At 39.7% G+C, this 19039-nt stretch overlaps 1 protein-coding gene and 1 long non-coding RNA gene across 2 annotated transcripts in view; one reads left to right on the forward strand and one right to left on the reverse strand.

The window, feature by feature from the left end:
- The window catches only part of Rnf41 (ring finger protein 41), a 24234-nt gene continuing 5195 nt past the window's right edge, over window positions 1-19039 (forward strand). The window contains exons 1-3 of the mRNA XM_026398384.2: window positions 1-188; window positions 3755-3951; window positions 13224-13336. Of these exons, the coding sequence (XP_026254169.1) occupies window positions 13247-13336 (90 nt within the window). The 5' untranslated portion in view covers window positions 1-188; window positions 3755-3951; window positions 13224-13246. The remainder of the gene's footprint in view (window positions 189-3754; window positions 3952-13223; window positions 13337-19039) is intronic.
- The window catches only part of LOC113189544 (uncharacterized), a 25577-nt gene continuing 15427 nt past the window's right edge, over window positions 8890-19039 (reverse strand). The window contains exon 4 of the long non-coding RNA XR_003301662.2: window positions 8890-9562. This is a non-coding gene — a long non-coding RNA (uncharacterized LOC113189544). The remainder of the gene's footprint in view (window positions 9563-19039) is intronic.

Consider the following 19039-nt stretch of genomic DNA (forward strand, 5'->3'; position numbering starts at 1 on the left):
TGGGCGGGGTAAAGGATCCTTCAGAGACAGCGACGAGTGGTCGGAACCTTCTTTCCCCTCCTTCTCCTTCCCCTTCCCCTTCCCCTCCCGGGAAAGGCTGGGAACCGGCACCGGGACTATCCTGTGGCCGCTGCGGCCTCAACTCCTGGCAGGCCCGGGTACAGAGAGCCCAGACTGCGTCCAGGGTGGTGCGTACTGCGCCTGCGCGAGTTTTCACCTAAACCAGGGTGTGGGAGGGGAAGGGGCGAAGTCCCAGGGGTATTGGTTCTAGATACTGGGGTTCCGGAGGAGGGGTGAAGTAAAGATGAAAAATGAAAGAAGAGGGCAGCCTTGGGAAGGAGTAGGGAGGTGAGAAGGGGGCTCTGGAGGTTGTGTTGCTGGGGGAGGTGCCCTGGAGTAGGGGAGTCTTATGTGAGGGAGGGGGTCTGAGCCAGCCGGAGGACTGGGAGGAGCGGACCCGGGGAGAACAGCGTGGTGTTTAAATGGGCAATGATTGACAGGCTTGGAGGGAAGGAAGGGAACGTTCGGGGGGCCAGCCTCAGCAGGGGCAGCGGAACCTGAACCTCCGCCCTCAAAGCGCAATAGCTTGGCTCCTCTCCCATGCCTTGTCTTTGGCAGCCTTGTGTCTTTCATTCCTTCCCAGCTCCTTTTCCTCTCCCAGTCTTCCGCGAAGGAATCTCACATTCCTTACATCTTTGCCCTTGGTTTGCAGCCTGGTCTTCATGCACGCTTCACGCAACCTCTTCACACACCGTAAACCCTGCCCCAATTTAGGACGCAGGGATATTGAGGAGTGGGGAGCTGGGGGCTGAAGAAGACGCCAGAAGCCAAGAGGGGTGAAAGCTTTTTTTGCCTGAGGGATTGACAGATATCTTCCCATTAAGAAACATTTCATCTGACAGCAAATGAGGCTATTACTGAGGTCTCGATTTTTGGAGAATGATCTATGCAAGTCTTATTCCTTCCTATACAATGGTTTTTGAGTCTGACAATAGGCTGATGTTGTTGCAGGCTGCTAGTCTTCTAGCAAGTAGGAATGGAGTGGGCTAGTGAGGGAATATGAGTGATGCGAAAGTGTTATTACCCTATGTGTCCAGTTGACCCTGTGGCCTGGCCTAGTTCCCAGTAATTGAAAAGAAGAAACAAGTTTTTCCAAACATTTCCTCTAGCTCTCATTATAAATCTATTTTGCCATAATATTTCTACAAATAATACCTTACCTGAGGATAATAGTATTAAGTATACTTTCGAATTCTCATTTGATTTGTAGGACAGTATATAAGGTAGTTAGGGCAGGTATCATTTTCTGTACTTGACAGTTCAGGAAACTGAAAACTACAGAAGGGTTAGATAGTTTATTCAAAGTTGTCCAGTTGGTTGCTCCATAACTAGGACCAGAATCCAAGTCTTCTGACTTCTGTTGTCCACTCTGTTGAAAAACCCCATTTTGTTCTACCCAGTGGGGTATTGAAGTAGGATTGGTTTTCTGAGTGTGAGCAACTATTCGCTTTCTGAGTCTGGAACTTGTCACTTGAAGGAGGCTTGAGCATAGCCATAGTACTGGTTCCTGGAAGCATTTCTCTTCTTTTTTTTTTTTTTTCTTTTTTTGGTACCAGGATTGAACTCAGGGGCACTCAAACACTGAGCCACATCCCCAGCCCTATTTTGTATTTTATTTAGAGACAGGGTCTCTACTGAGTTGCCTAGTGCCTCACTAAGTTGCTGAGGCTGGCTTTGAACTTGCAATCCTCCTGTTTTAGCGTCTGAGCTGCTGGGATTACAGTTATGCACCATACACCTGGCATGGAAATACTTTTTTTTTTAAATATATTTTTTAGTTGTAGATGCACACAATACCTTTATTTTATTTGTTTATTTTTTTTGTGGTGCTGGTGATTGAACCCGATGCCTCTGGCATGCTAGGCAAGTGCTCTACCACTGAGCCACAACCTCAGTTTTTTTTTTTTTTTTAATGTTTATTTTTTAGTTGTAGGTTGACACAGTACCTTTATTTATTTATTTTATATGGTGCTAAGGATTGAACCCAGTGCCTCACACATGCTAGGCAAGCACTCTACTTCTGGGCCATAACCTCAGCCCTATGGAAGCATTTCTTGAGATACAAAAGCATTTTATTGGGAAATGGGGATATCATCCAAATGGAAGAAATATGATACCCTTTTCTGTATTAAGGGTGGGAAAGGAAAGTAGAGAGAAATAACAACACCTCCCAACCCCAGCTGAACCACAGGCAAGAGAAAGTGTGTCTGGCATGGTACCTTTATTACTCTGATTAATTTAAAAATATGTGCTAAAGCTGGGCTTGGTGGAACACACATCTATAATCCCAGTAACTTGGAGGCTGAGGTAGGAGAATCACATGTGTGCGGCTAGCCTCAGCAACTTATTAAGGCCTTAAGCAATTTAGCAAGACTCTGTCTCAAAAAATAAAAAGATCTGAGGATGTGGCTCAATGGTAAAGTGTCCCTGGGTTCAGTCCCCTTTACCAAAAAAAAAAAAAAAAAAAAAGAAAAGAAAAGAAAGGAAGGAAGGAAGGAAGGAAGGAAGAGCAAAACACACTGTGGCTAATGAGCATGGAACATTATTGAACATGTGTACCAGACTCAAGAGATGAAGTGGTGGGGCTGGGGTTGTGGCTTAGTGGTAAAGCATTTGCCTGGCATGTGTGAGGCATTGGGTTTGATCCTCAGGACAACATAAAAACAATAAATAAATAAAATAAAGGTATCCAACAACTAAAAAATATTTTTTAAAAAGAGATGAAGTGGACTTTGTATTATGTTTTTTTAAATTTGTTTTTTGTGTTTTTCCTTTAAAGTATTATGTTTTAAAGTCATCATCCTATTTTATCCCAACACAGTCCTTAAATTATTAATAGACACATATTAGTGAGGAAATAAGTTTGAATAATTGTTATTCCCCTGAAAATAGTTGAGTAGATCTCATAATCACCTTTATCTTTTCTGTTTGAGTCCATTCTTGTAAAGGTGAGAGTCTGGTCACCCTAATTTTACTGCTCTTCAGCCTTCTGAATTGCCCACCCTGGAATAATTTCCTTACTGCCTATTTTATTTTATTTAAAGGCCAGTCCCTTCAAGAATATTCCCTGACTTAGGAAGTAGAATTGCACATGTACCAACATTCTTGAGCATCTCTGTCTGAAGTAGTATTTCCAATTAAAGGGTAGGACTAGAATTCTTTGAACATGAAATAAGTATGTGAAAACATTTAAAACATGAAAGCATCATACTGAATACATCTGGTATTATGACTCTCTGTATTATATAATCACGGACTTGGAATCATTGATATTACTTCTAGTTAGGTGTGCTGAATAAAAGAATCCTTTTTCTTAATTTCTTTCTTTTTTTTTTATTTACTTTTTAGGTTTCAGTGGTCACAACATCTTTATTTTATTTTTATGTGGTGCTGAGGATTGAACCCAGCGCCCTGCGCATGCCAGGCGAGCGCGCTACTCTTTTTTTGTTTTTTAATCACCAACTGCTCTTCTCTTTCTTGTCCTTTTCCTCTCTCCCAGTTATGTTTGAATCTATTGGACTATATGTTTGATTCCTTAGCTCATGAGCTCTACCTTGTACTGAAACCCGTAGTCCTTAAAGGAGTTGTCTCATTCTTCCCAACTAACTCTTGACCAGATCCAAGTCTATCCAGTCTCATGCCAATGGAGGTAGTTCCCCTGACTCACCTTTCTCTTCCTTGTTCCTATTAATAGAGTGCTCCTGATTGTGACATCTGATTGTGACATTACATCCATCCGTTGGTGATGGAGTTTGTCACTAGGAAGGAAGACTCAATTGGAGAATAGCCAACAAGATGGGTTACTTGGAGCATCTCCTGAGTGGTACTGAGTGGAGGCATCAGGGGGTTGGAGCCTTGTGAACAGGGAACCTGCCCCCCAACACTTGAAAGGTAAGGAGCCTTGATTTGAAATCCCATTCTAGGCTTTACCTCTTTTCTCTGCCAGTTGGGGTTCCTATTGCTCTTAAAAGCCTGATTCCTAGCCGGGTGCAGTGGCACACACCAGTGACTTGGCGGCTAAGGCAGGAGGATCATGAGTTCAAAGCCAGCCTCAGCGAAAGCAGGTCACTCAGTGAGACCCTGTCTCTAAATAAAACACAAAATAGGAAGATAGGGTTGGGGATGTGGCTCAGTGCTTGGGTGCCCCTGAGTTCAGTATCTGGTACCCCTCCTAAACAACAACAACAACAAAACAAACCTGATTCCTAAAACTTCTTTCTATAGAACACTTTCTGTGATTTATTTATTTATTTTTAAGTATTGGGATTGAACCAAGGGGTGCTTTACCACTGATCTTCATCCCTAGACCTTTTTATTTTTTATTTTGAGACAGGGTCTCACTAAGTTGTTAGGGCCTTGTTAAGTTGTTGAGGCTGTCCTCAAACTTGCAATTCTCTTACATTAGCCTCCCAAGTTGCTGGAATTAACAGCATGAACCACTACTGTCATATTTCCTTGATTAGCCCACACCATCTTGTTTTTTTTTTTTTTTTTGCATATATATATCTCATGTTATACATCATGTTTTAACAACTCAGTGAGACACTGTCTCTAAAAAAAAGTACAAAATAGAGCTAGGGATGTGGCTCAGTGGTCAAGTGACCTGAGTTCAATCCTCAGTACCCTCCCAAAAAAGTGTAAGAAGGGGTATGATAAATCTCTTGCATTCTTACAAGAAGAGTGGTGACCAAGAATGGAGAAATTCTGGTGTAATGCAGAGGAAGTAAGTAACATAGTCTGGTTTGATTCTAGCTTGCAAAATAGGAGACTCAGAATGCAGTTTTGTTTTTTTTTTTTTTTAAGAGAGAGAATATTTTATTTTAATATTTATTTTTTAGTTTTTGGCAGACACAACATCTTTGTTTGTATGTGGTGCTGAGGATCGAACCCGGGGAGTGCGCTACCGCTTGAGCCACATCCCCAGCCCCTAGAATGCAGTTTTCAATTTGGATTAAGATGTTTAAATCAGAGATTGGCAAACTTTTATAAGCCTGAAAGAGATACCTCTGTGCTACTTCAGGTCACCTACCTGGTTTGAGTGAACTGGGACTAGGGATTTAACCCAGGGATGCTTGACCACTGAGCTAAGTCCCCAGCCCTTCCTTTTTATTTTTTTATTTTGAGACAGGGTCTCATGAAGTTTCTTAAGAGCCTTGCTAAATTGCTGAACCTGCGATCTCATGCTTTAGACTCCCAAGGAGCTGAGATTACAGGTGTGTACCACTGTGCTCTGCTAGTTGTGACTCTTGAGGTTCTTGTGGTTGCCATTTTACTAGGCCTTTTGCTCCAGGGTGATAAGCAGCTGAATTTTTCTGAGGCTTCCCTATTGGAATAATAACTGGACTGGCCTCTGGGCCAGCCAGTAGCTGTGTTGGAAGTTTCAGAGATTTGAAGGAATAGTCAAATGAGCCTAACCTAATCAGATTTACACTGTGCCTAGGGACGGGACAAAGCCAAATCAGAGAACTGACTTTCAAGATTGTGTATACCCATATCAACATTTGTTTCTCATAGATGAGGAATAGGGAATATCCTAACCAGATTAGAAATGTGAATTTCCCATCAATTCTTTTTTTTTTCTTTTTAAAATTTTAGGCATCATCTATTGACTTTTTAAATACACCTTTATTTATTTACTTATTTATTTTATATGTGATGTTGAGGATCAAACCCAGTGCCTCACACATACTGGGCAAGCACACAAGCACTCTACCACTGAGCTGTAATTGCAGCCCTTCTCATTAGTTTTTTTTTTTTTTTTGGTACTGGGGATTGAACCCAGAGACACTCAACAACCATGGAGCCACATCCCCAGCCCTATTTTGTATTTTATTTAGAGACAGGGTCTCACTAAGTTGCTTAGGGTCTCACCTAGCTGCTGAGGCTGGCGTTGAACTTGTGGTCCTCCTGTTCAGCCTCCCAAGCTGCTGGGATTACATGTGTGTACCACTGCACCTGGCCCATTAATTTTTATTTATTTATTTTTAAATTATCTTTTATTTTTTTTTAAGTTTTCTTTTTTTTTTTTTTTTTTTTGAGAGAGAGAGAGAGAGAGAGAATTTTAATATTTATTTTCTAGTTTTCGGCGGACACAACATCTTTCTTTGTATGTGGTGCTGAGGATCGAACCTGGGCCGCACGCATGCCAGGCGAGCGCGCTACCGCTTGAGCCACATCCCCAGCCCCTTTTTTTTTTTTTTTTTTGAGAGAGAGAGAGAGTGTTTTTCAATATTTATTTTTTAGTTTTCGGCGGACACAACATCTTTATTTTATTTTTATGTGGTGCTGAGGATCGAACCCAACGCTGCGCACATGTCAGGCGAGCACGCTACTGCTTGAGCCACATCCCCAGCCCCTGGCCCATTAATTCTTAATGCTACACCTCAGAAAGGGTACAGGTACAGGAAGAAGGATAAAGTAGGAAAATCTCCAGACAACTAAGTGTAGGGATGTGGTCAGATTTAAAAACAACTGTGACTAGCATCTCTACAGAGTTATCTAAACCCTGACTTTATATGGGAACCTTTTAATTCTTAATACTTGGCTGATGGCTTTCTACCCACTTTCTCTATCTGTGCACCAATTGAGGGAAGTTTTTGCTATTTTTGGGGGGGATGTGGGATCTTCTGAAACCCAATTTATATAATTTTCAGTACTTGATTTCTTTAAGACATTATCATTAACATTGATTTAAAATGACAGTAGTGAAGCACAATACAAACTCTAGGCCTGTTTTCTACATTGCCTCAGGAAAGAAAAGAAAAAAAGGTAATATTAATTTTCACAACTTGCTAAGGATAACTTATTGTTTTAAAACTCAAATTTTGCATAAATGTACAACCTAGATCTAAAATATACTCCCAGCAAGCTGGGCATGGTGGTGCATGCCTGTACTCCCAGCGGCTGAAGAGGCTGAGGCAGGAGGATTGCAAGTTTGAGAGACCAGCCTCAGCAACTTAGTGAGGCCTTAAATAATTTAGTAAGACTTTGTCTCAAAATAAAATATAAAAAAGGGCTGGGGGGCTATGATGTTGCTCATTTTGTAGAGTGCTTGCCTCATATGCACAAGGCCCTGAGCACCCAGCATCACACACACACAAAAAAAGGGCTGGGGATGTGGCTCAGTGGTTAAGTGGTTAAGCAATCCTGGGTTCAATCCCTGATACCAAAAAGGAAAAAAAAAAAAAAAAGGCTCCAGCATCTAGATTTTATTTTTTTTATTTTTATTTTTTTTAAATTGAGTTGGAAGACCTAGGTTTTTTTTTTTTTTAAACATTTTTTTATTTATTTTTTAAGAGAGAGTGAGAGAGGAGAGAGAGAGAGAGAATTTTTAATATTTATTTTTTGGTTCTCGGCAGACACAACATCTTTGTTGGTATGTGGTGCTGAGGATCGAACCCGGGTCGCACGCATGCCAGGCGAGCGTGCTACCGCTTGAGCCACATCCCCAGCCCCAGCATCTAGATTTTAAAAAATACTTACCTATATGACTTTTCCTTTTTAAATTTGTTTTTATAAAAATGGGCCATTGTACGCATACTGTTTTGGCAACTTGCATTTTTCTTTCTTTCTCTTTTTTTTTTAATTTTTTTTTTTTAGTTGTAGTTGGACACAATATCTTTATTTTATTTATTTATTTTTAAGTGGTGCTGAGGATCGAACCCAGGGCCTCACATGTGCTAGTCGAGCACTCTACTGATGAGCCACAATCTCAGCCCCCCCTTTTTAAAAAACATTTATATTTTAGTTGTAATTGGACACAATACTTTTATTGACACAATACCTTTATTTTATTATTTATTTTTATGTGGTGCTGAGGGTTGAACCCAGGGCCTCTCATGTGCTAGGTGAGCATTCTACTGCTCAGCCATAACTCCAGCCCCAACTTGCATTTTTCATTTGGGGAGGCAGGTAAGTATAATGGTTAAAAGGCTTGATTCTGAGGGGCTGGAATGTGGCTTAGTAGTCCACTTGCCTGGCATGTGTGAGGCACTGGGTTCAATTCTCAGCACCACATGTAAATAAATGAAAAAAAGGTCTATCAACAACAAAAAAAATATATTTAAAAAAAAAAAAAAAGGCTTCATTCTGAGCCAGTCCACCTGGTTTGAATCTGGCTTTACACCAGTTAGCTGTATGATTTTGGATAGGCTTTTTAACCTTTGCACCTGTGTTACTCATCTGTAAAATGTGAATAATGATAGTATTGACCTCATGGAGTTGTTATAAGGATTAGATGAGCTAATATTCCAAAAATGCTTAAAATAGTGCCAAACACGTAGTAATGTTCAATAATTGTTGTCTTCTTTATTGTTTAATAGTATATATAAAACATGATCATTCCAAGTTTGATCTTCAGCACCATAAAAATAACAATAAAAAAATCATTGTAGAAGAAGTAAGAAAAACTAAAAGCAAAACTGAGAATGAAATTAAAAGTATTAACAATGTATACTTAAAAATGGCTTTTATAATAGATATCCTTTGAGATGTTTTCAAATATAGATGTGGCCAGGCATGGTGGTACATGCCTACAGTCCCAGCAACTCAGGAGGCTGAGGCAAAAGGATCACAAGTTCAAGGCCAGCCTCAGCAATTTAGTGAGAATCTGTCTCACTAAATGTGCTAAAAGTGTTGGGGATGTAGTTTGGTGTTAAAATGCTCCTGGGTTCAGTCCCTTGTTACTAACCCCTACAAAAAAAAGAAAATATAAATGTGTATACACAGCATATAAATATATATACATTTTTTAAATTTTTATTTTTTATTTTCTAATTAGTTGTATATAACATTATAATGCATTTTGACATAATGTACACAAATGGAGCACAACTTCTCATTCCTCTGGCTATACACGGTGCCAAGTTACTCCAGTAGTGTAATCGTACGTGTATATAGGGTAATAATGTCTGTCTCATTCTATTGTCCTTCCCATCCCCACAGCCCCACCTCTCCATTCTTTCCCCTGTACACAAACCAAAGTTCCTTCATTCTTACCTACCCACCGCTCACCCCACTATGGATCAGCATCTCCTTATCCGAGAAAACATTCAGCCTTTGGTTTTTTGGGATTGCCTTATTTCACTTAGCATGATATTCTCTAGTTCCAACCATTTACCTGCGAACGCCATAATTTCATTCTTCTTTAAAGCTGAGTAATATTTATTATGTATATGTACCACATTTTCTTTATTCATTCATCTGTTGAAAGGCATCTAGGTTGGTCCCACAGTTTAGCTACTGTGAATTGAGCAGCTGTAAACATTGATGTGGCTGTTGTCATTGTAGTATGCTGATTTTAAGTCCTTTGGGTATAAACCAAGGAGTGGGATAGCTGGGTCAAATTGTGGTTCCATTCCAAGTTTTCTGAAGTATCTCCATACTGCTTTCCATAGTGATTGCACCAATTTGCAGTCCCACGAGCAATGTATGAGGGTACCTTGTTCTCTACATCCTCGCCAATACTTATTGTTGCTTGTATTCTTGATAATTGCCATTCTGACTGGAATGAGAATGAATATATTTTTGTTTTTAAACAAAAATAGAACTATGGCATATAAGATATCTGTAAATAATTATATAAACAATAAATGTTAAGTAAATGTTACTGATGAGAAATAATTATGTCAAGTCATATGAATGCTACATGATATTCAATTTTATGGATTTAAGAAATTCTATTTATGATATTTCTGATATTTTGCTACTATACAGTATATACTAGATTCATTTCTTTTTGTACCCTTGGGTAATTACTTCCTTAGGATCAGTTTCTCTAGGTAGAATTGTTAGATAGAAGAGTGTATACTTTTTAGTATATTTACCAAGTTTATGTCATAATTCAATTGTATCAACCTTTTCTTGCAAGAGTACATTTTTTCTAGGCCTTGCTATAGTATGTAATATCTTAACGTGTGTATTTTATATGCCACACATGACATATATAGCACATGACACATGAAGTAAATATTTTCTATACATTCTTTCACAATTTAATATAATTATAGATATATTTGAATTGTGAATACTACACAAACAAATATTTCCAAGGGTACAGAGAAATAGAAAAATTAAAATACCCCTCTTATCTCTATGCCTTAGTCCCTGCTTCTCAGCAGCAAACACTGTTAGCAATTTCCTGTGTATCCTCTGGAGAGTTCCAAACACATAGAAGCATGTGCACACATATATATTGGGTTTTTTTTTTTTTTTTTGCACACATGGAGGCATACTTTACATGTGTTATTTTGCAGTGACCTCATAACTGTGATATGTATCATCTGCAGGTTTTTATCTAGTGCATTAAAGGCACTAATTATTATTGTTACTGGTTTTGATACTGGGGTCTTTACCATTGAGCTACATTTGCAGCCCCCTTTTTTTTTTTTTTTTGGTACTGGGGATTGAACCCAGGGCATTTAACCACTAAGCCACGTTCTTATCCCTTTTTTATTTTTTATTTTGAGACAGGGTCTTGCTAAGCTGCTTAGGGTCTTGATAAATTGCTGGTGTTGGTTTTGACCTCAAGATCCTCCTGCCTCAGCCTCCCGACTTGCTGGGATTACAGGTGTGCACCACCTTGTCTGGTTAAAAGCGCAAATGATTTTATTTTTTTTTCTGATTAATTTTTTTGTTTGTGTGTTTTTGGCACTGTCGATTGAACTGAGGGCCTTTTGCAACTTGCATGCTAGGCAAGCACTCTACCACTGAGCTACATCCCTAGCTCCTCTTTGACTTTTATGAGCCCCTTTTCTCCAGGATTTTCTTCTACTTTTTTTTTTTTTTTCCCAGTATCAGAGATTGAACTCAGGGGCACTCAAGCACTGAGCCACATCCCCAGCCACTGGGATTACAGGCACCACCACTGCACCTAGCCCCCCCAAAATTTAAATATGTATATATAAAGCAAACTATAAAATACATGTAAAATGTTAGTATTTGGAGATCTGGATGAAGGGGATATGGAAATTCTTTGTACTGTTCTTAATACTTCTCTGTAAATCTGAAATCAACAAAATAAAGTTAAAACATTGACAATGGGGATATAGCTCAAAGGTAGAGTACTTGCCTAGCAAGTGTGAGGCCCTGGGTTCAATCCCCAGCACCATACAAAAAAGTTAAAATATATAAATTTAGCCTAGTATAGTGGCATACAACTATAATCCCAGCAACTTGGGAGGCTCAGATAGGAAGATTACAAGGTAGAGGCCAGCTTCAGCAATTTAATGAGACCCTGTCTTCCTATAAGGAAGAAAAAGGGCTGGGGATGTAGTTTAGTGGTAAAGAACTTCTGGGTTCAATCCCTAGTACCCATCCCAAATGGTGGGGGGTGGCGATTGTACTTTAGGCAAGGCAGAATCCAGGACTTTACTGAATATTATGAAAATTATGAATATGATTTCTTACTTTATATCAACCTCTTTTTTTTTCTTTTTTGTGGTACTGAGCATTCAACCAAGGACCTGCTAGATAAGTTCTGTACCTTTGAGCTATGTCACCAGCCCTTCATTTTTATAAGCAAGCTAATGGCAGAGATGGTCCCCAGCTACTCTGGGTGGTTCATCCTGTCAACTGTGACCCCAGGGAAGGGCTTTCTTGATAGTACCAGTAAAGGTTCTTGGCAACAGTCTCACCGTCTTGCTTTGGGCTACATGTCCATTGGAACCATGATATGATTCCTAAAAGAAAATTGTAGTGTTATTTAAGAAAACAGGATACTAGGGGCTGGGGTTGTGGCTCAGTGGTAGAGCGCTCGCCTTGCACGTGTTCAGCACCACATAAAAATAAATAAAAAAATAAAGATATTGTGTCCATGCATAACTAAAAAAACAAACAAACAAACAAACAAGCAAACAAAAAAAACCCAACAGGATACTAGATAGGCAAAATATGGAGTTCATTGTATCATCGTTACTGTGAAGCTCCCAGTTAAAGCAACATTTAAACTGGGCATAGTGGGGCATGCCTGTAATTTGTAGTTTGACGCAGGAGGATCACAAATTTGAGGCCAGTCTGGGTGACTTAGCAAAGACCCTGTCTCAGAATGAAAAGAGAAAGATCTGGGATATAGTTTAGCATTAAAGAACTCTGGATTCAATCCCTAGTACCAGACCAAAACAAATCAAAGCAAAACAAAAAACACCGAACACTTTATTGATTTGTTTTATGTAAGTAATTGGGCTTCAGTACTACATTGAATATAGAAAGGGACATGAATTCCTACTTTAAAGGAACTTTTAATCAAGTGTAGGTTGAGCATCCCTTATCCAAAATGCTTGGGACCCAAATTTCTGGATTTGGGATTTAATTGGATTTTGGAATGTTTTCATGTGTACAATGAAACATCTTGGGGATGGGACCAAGTCTAAACATGAAATTTGTTTTTATTTTATATACATATATCCCAAACCTAATATCTTTCTTTTCCACCCCCTGTACTGGGGTTTGAACCCAGGGGTGCTGGACCACTAAGCTACATCCCCGGCTCTTTTGATTTTGAGACAGGTTCTCCATAAGTTGCCCAACCTGTCCTTGAACTTCCAATCTTCCTAGTTCAGCTTCCTGAGTTGCTGAGATTACAGGCATGTACCACCATGATTGGCATAGCTCATTATATATATCTTTAGTGTAACTGTGTTTTGATTGTGACCTATCACATGGGATCAGGTATGGAATTTTCCATTTGTAGTACTCAAAAAGTTTTGGATTTTGGAGCATTTAAGATTACAAGTTATGGCAGCTCAACAATTTAGGCTTAGGAAGGTTTTGTAGCTGTCCCTGTGCTATACAGCTAATTTGTAAGAGTAAGCATGTGAATCTAGTTCATTTTGACTTAACACAGTGCTGTACTTGTGCTCGTACGTGACCTTTCAAGGCCTCTGTCCACTTTATCCCTCTTCCTTTTTTTTTCCCCCCTGGTGCTGGAAATTGAACCCAGGACCTCGCTCATGCTAGGCAAGTACTCTATCACAGAGCTGTACCCCAGCCCTTAAATTAAATTTCTTATGTCAGCTTTTATTTTTTTCCCCTAAATTACTGGTACTTATTAGACTCTTAATAAATATTTGTTGGATAAATGAATTAATCTTGGCAATGAGTTCATTTTCACCACATTGTGGTAGACTTTCTGAACTGGCCTCTTTTTTCTCTGTTGTTTCTTCCAGGATCTGGGTTTCAGTGATGAGACATGGGGTATGATGTAACCCGTTTCCAGGGGGATGTTGACGAAGATCTTATCTGCCCTATTTGCAGTGGAGTCTTGGAGGAGCCAGTACAGGTGAGTTGGCTGCATGGTGGGTTTAGTAGGGCAAGAGGTAGCAGTGGAACTAGTAGAAAATGTTCATGAGGAATGGAATCCATGGGGAAGTCACTATGTTTTACTTCCCCTCCTCAACCTTAATAGAGGTTAGGTTCAGAGGAGCAGTGGTGGCTCCAAGAATAATAGGGCCTTCCAGAGTCTGTCCAGAGATGGGTGCCATAGATCCCCTGCTTCAGATTTTCTTATAAGGTTGCTCTAAGATATTTCTGCTGTAAAATAGTCAGTAGCTTGTTTTTTCTTCTTTTTTACTTTTATAATTCTGAGGATCAAATTCAGGGCCTTGCATATGCTAGGCAAGTGCTCCACCATTGATCTACAATCCCCAACCTTTACTTTATTTTAGGCAGGGTCTCCTTAAGTTGCTGAGGCTGGCCTTGAATTTAGGATCCTTCTACTTAAGCCTCTTGAGTAGTTGAGATCACTGAGGCAATGTGTGCTTTTGTTACCCAACTGTTTGTTTCTTCTGGCAGTGGCTTCGTAACTGCCTCTTGTCTGCAGGAACTGTGACTAGATTCCTCTTCCTTTCCATGCTTGACCTTCTGGACTCCTGATAAGTTCTCTCTGAATTTTGATGATGTAGTGTTCCTGATAATCAGCTAGTCTCTCTGTAGACCTCTTTTATTAACACATAGGAAGTGGGAACTACATTTACTGATGGTTTCTTCCAGGGATCTATTAAATAGATCAACTTTTGTACAGCCATGCATTCTGCAATTTGACAGGAAAGCTGTTGGCATCCGTAGGTTATTTTTTTGCTAGCCTTGCCCAACCAGAGTCACTCATACCTTCTTAGGGCAAGTTTGAGAAGAAGCTTAGTATTACCAGTTAAATATGAGTAAGGTGATTCCTTAATTGTTACATTCATGGGACATCATCCTACATGATCCTTATTACCCTCATTCTGTAAATACCAATTAATCCTCTGCCACTCCCAGCCAACTAGAGGTAATCCCATTTTCCAAACAAGGACACTAGTCAGTGAGGTCTCATATTTACTGCTTATATAACTCCCAGGGACTCCTCCTTGAACCTTTGAATTGATTATTTTTCTCCAGTTTCCAATCATCCAAAGAAGCACATATGGTTGAGCTGAATAAAATTCAGACTACATTCCAAAAGCAGCCCTCCATTGACTATCCCCTTTCTAGGTCTTCGCAGCCTACTGTTATTAGAGACATATTGGATAGGTGTGGAGTGAGCTATCCTTATGATGTCCAGAGATCATGGGGTGTGTCGGGTTCCCTTCCCTCTCTGACAGGGCCTTGTCTGTTTTCTGTTGGTGTCGTTTGAAGCAAGACACTTATAAAGAGGTGAGTGTTAGTTAGAAACCATCTATCCGCCTCTAAGATTTACCTTCTAAGGAGCAGGGGAGGCAACCTTTGTGATACTAGGCATAGTTCCAAGGGTGAAGGCCCCTGCTAAGGATGTTAATGCCATGCCATAGTTTGTTTGTTTTTGTAGTACTGAAGATTGAAACCAGGTATGCTTTCCTACTGAGCTATATCCTCCATCCTTTTAATTTTTTTTTATTTTCAGCCAGGGTCTCTCAAAGTTGCCTAGGTTGGTCTGTAGCTGTGATCCTTCTGCATCAGCCTCCTGAGTCACTAGAATTACAGGCGTATGCCACTGCACGCAGCTGTTTGGTTTTTTGGTTTTGTTTTGTTTTGTTGCTAGAACCCAGGGCCTTGTACATGCTAAGCATACTCCCACCACTGAGCTATACTCCCAGCTCTTTTTTTTTTTTTTTTTAATTTTTTTTTGGGGCTGGGGTTGTGGCTCATCAGTAGAGCACTCACCTAGCCCACGCAAAAGGCACTGGGTTTGATCCTCAGCACCATATAATAATAAAATAAATTTTTTAAAAAAGGTATTGTATCCAACTACAACTAAAACAAAATATTTTTAATTGATTTTTCAAATAAATGATAGTGGAAAACAACTCTATACAAAAGGTTGCTCAATTCTTGTTATACATAGCACAATTTTTCATATCTCTGGTTGTATATAAAGTATGTTCACACCAGTTTGTGTCTTCATACATGTACTTTGGATAATGATGTCCATCACATTCTGTTGCTATCCACATCACTTGCTAACCAAAATAAAATATTAAAAAAATTTTTTTATTTGTAGATGGACACAATATCTTTGTTTTATTTATTTTTATGTGGTGCTGAGGGTTGAACCCAGTGCCTCACATGTATGAGGCAAGTGCTTTACCACTGAGCTACAACCCCAGCCCCCAGCTCTTTATTTATTTTTGGAATAGGTATTACATTTATATGGTTAAGAAATCAAAATAGTGGGTTGGGGATATAGCTCAGTTGATAAGAGTGCTTGCCTCGCAAGCACAAGGCCCTGGGTTCAATCCCTTTAATCCTGGGCACCACAAAAAAAATAATAATAATAAAATAAAAATAGTATAAAAAGATGGCTGGGCATGGTGGCACACACTTATAATTTCAGCAATTCTAGAGGCTGAGGCAGGAGGATTCCAAGTTTGAAACCAGCCTCAGCAACTTAGTGAGGCACTAAGTGGCTTATCAAGACCCTATCTCAAAATAAAACAAAAGGGCTGGGGATATAGCTCAGTTGGTAGAGTGCTTGCCTCACATGCATAGGGCCCTGGGTTCAATCCCCAGCACCATACACACAAAAAAAGGGACGGGGATGTGACTCAGTGGTTAATCACCCCTGAGTTTAATCCCTGGTACCAAAAAAAAAAAAAAAATAGTGAGAATTCTCACTTCTGTTCTTATCCCTGTTTACCTATTTTTATTAATTTATTTGGGGGCTGGGGATGTGGCTCAAGCGGTAGCGCGCTTGCCTGGCATGCGTGCGGCCCTGGTTCAATCCTCAGCACCACATACAAAGAAAGATGTTGTGTCCGCCAAAAACTAAAAAAAAAATAAATAAATATTAAAATTCTCTCTCTCTCTCTCAAAAAAAAAAAAATTTATTTGGTATCCCTCCAGTGAGTATTTAGATAGATGTGTGGGGGGAGTATACAACTCTACAAAAGGTTGCTCATTCTGTACACTTCTGTAGCAATGGTGGGTTTGAATTAGGATAATCATTGAAGGAGGTGAGAGTTGCAATTCACAATAGCCAAATTATGGAATCAATCAAGATGCCCATCAGTAGATGGGTGAATCAGGAAATATATATATCAAGTATATATACACAGTGGAGTTTTAGCCATAAAGAAGATGGAAATAATGGTATTTGCTGGTAAATGGAGAACATCATGCTAAGTGAAATAAGCCAGAGTCAGAAAATCAAGGTTTGAATATTTTCTGTCATATGTGGTAGATAAAGCAAAGTAAGAGAAAGAAGGCAGTGGGAGTTGGGGATCAGATATCATAAATCTTTTATCAGGGCTGGGGATGTGGCTCAAGCTGTAGCGCGCTCGCCTGGCATGCGTGCGGCCCAGGTTCGATCCTCAGCACCACATACAAACAAAGATGTTGTGTCCGCCGAGAACTGAAAAATAAATATTAAAAAAATTCTCTCTTTCTTTAAAAATAAATAAATAAATAAATCTTTTATCAGAGGAGTAGAAGATGAATAAAAGGGAACAAGGAAGGATGGAAAAAGGGAGGAAATATGGAATACCTCTAACAAAATCATGTTATGTGTATATATAAATGTATCAAAGGGAATTTCAGCGTAATGTATATGTAGAAAGTACCTATCAAAAATAAATAAATAAAGGAGCAAAAGGAAGACCAGTAGAGTAGAGGAGGGGGGGAGACGGGGAAAGGGAGGAGGAGAGGAAAATGGGGGAATGGGAATTGAAATCAAGTTCCTTGCATGTATGATTTTATCAAAATGAACCCAACTATTATGTGTAACTATGATGCTCTAAAAAAGAAAAAAGAAAAGAAAAGAAAAAGAGGAGGCTGGGAATATAGCTCAGTTGCCTGAGTGCTTGCCTTGCACTCACAAGGCCCTGGGTTTAATCCCTAGCACCACAAAAAATAAGTAAATAAATAAATAAATAAATAAATAAGAGTTGATAGTTGAACCAAGACCTGAATGATAAGGGGCTTTCATGTTACGATCTGCAGGAAGGCATTAATTTTAAGCACAGAATAGCAGTAAAAGAAAGGTTCTAGGGGCTGGGGTTGTGGTTCAGCAGCAGAGCACTCACCTTGCACATGCGAGACCCCGGGTTTGATCCTCAGCACCATACAAAAATAAATAGATAAAATAAAGGTATTGTGTCCATTTACAACTAAAAAAAATATAAATATTAAGAAAAATAAAAAGAAAGGTTCTAGCTGGATGTGATGAAACATGCCTGTAATCCCAGGGATTTAGGAGGTTGTGGCAAGAGGATCACAAGTTTGAGGCCAGCTTGAGCAATTTACCAAGACCCCATCAAAATAAAAAATAAAAATACAGGCTGGGGATGTAACTTAGTAGTAAAGTGCCCCTGGGTTCAATCTCTAGTGTGTCTGTGTCTGCCTGTCTCTCTCTTCCTTTCCCCCTCCCTTTCTCCTCCTTCCTTCCCCTGCTCTCCACTCTCATACATGTGCACAAACACAAAGTTCTGGGGCAGAAATGAGCTGGTATGGTCAAGGATCAGAGAGAAAGCCAAAATGGCCTGAACACTGCTGGGAATATGGCATAAGGTGAGAGTCAGAGACAGAGGCCCAGATTAGGCAGAGTTTTATAGGTCCTAAGTAGGAGTTTAGATTTATTTTAAGTACAGTGGGAAACCGTGGAAAGAAATTTATTGTTGTTGTTGTGCTGAGGATCAAACCTCGAGGCTCATGTGTGCTAGGCAAGTGCTCTATTGTGGAGCCTCCAATGTAAATTTTTTTGGGGGAGGATACTTGACCACTGAGCCACATCCCTAGCCCTATTTTGTATTTTATTTAGAGATAGGTTCTTGCTGAGTTGCTTAGGGCCTTGCTGAGTTGCGAGGCTAGCTTTGAATTTGAGATCCTCCTGCCTCAGCCTCCCGTGCCACTGGATTATAGGCATGCACAACCGTGCACAGTCCCATTGTAAATTTTTAAGCATGGGAATGATATGGTTTGGTTTGCATTTTAATTTTTAATTTTGGTTACTGGGGATTGAACTCAGGGCACTTGACCACTGAGCCACATCCCCAGTCCTATTCTGTATTATATTTAAAGATAGGATCTCACTGAGTTGCTTACCTCTTCACTTTGCTGAGGGTGGCTTTGAACTCAAGATCCTACTGCCTCAGCCTCCCGAGGATTACAAGCATATGTCACCACAGTTGGGGTTTTGCATTTTTAAATGCTTATTCTGGCTGTTAAATGCAGAATGGATTATAAAGGGAAGGGGTAACCAGGTGCAGTGTTTACCTGTAAATATCAGTTACTGGGAGGGCTAAGGTGGGAGAGTTGCAAGTTCAAGGCTTGGTTGGGCAGCACAGTGAGGCCTATCTCAAAATAAATTAATTAAAAGTCTTTGGGGGAGGGCCAAGGTAGGAATAGGAAATCCAGTTAGAAGATATTCAGTAATTTATAGAAAACTAAGGCCCTGTTTAGGAGTTTAAGTGTGTCTGTTGGGACTCATGGCGACTCCTAAGGTCAGCCTTCTTATATAAAATAACAACTTGGATCTATGTAGAGAGGTTTCTTACTTCTCAACAGGAGTCCCAGGCATTTCTTGTTCTGCTCT

This window comes from Urocitellus parryii, chromosome 5 (assembly GCF_045843805.1).
Source record: "Urocitellus parryii isolate mUroPar1 chromosome 5, mUroPar1.hap1, whole genome shotgun sequence".
In the NCBI taxonomy this organism is placed as follows: Eukaryota; Metazoa; Chordata; class Mammalia; order Rodentia; family Sciuridae; genus Urocitellus; species Urocitellus parryii.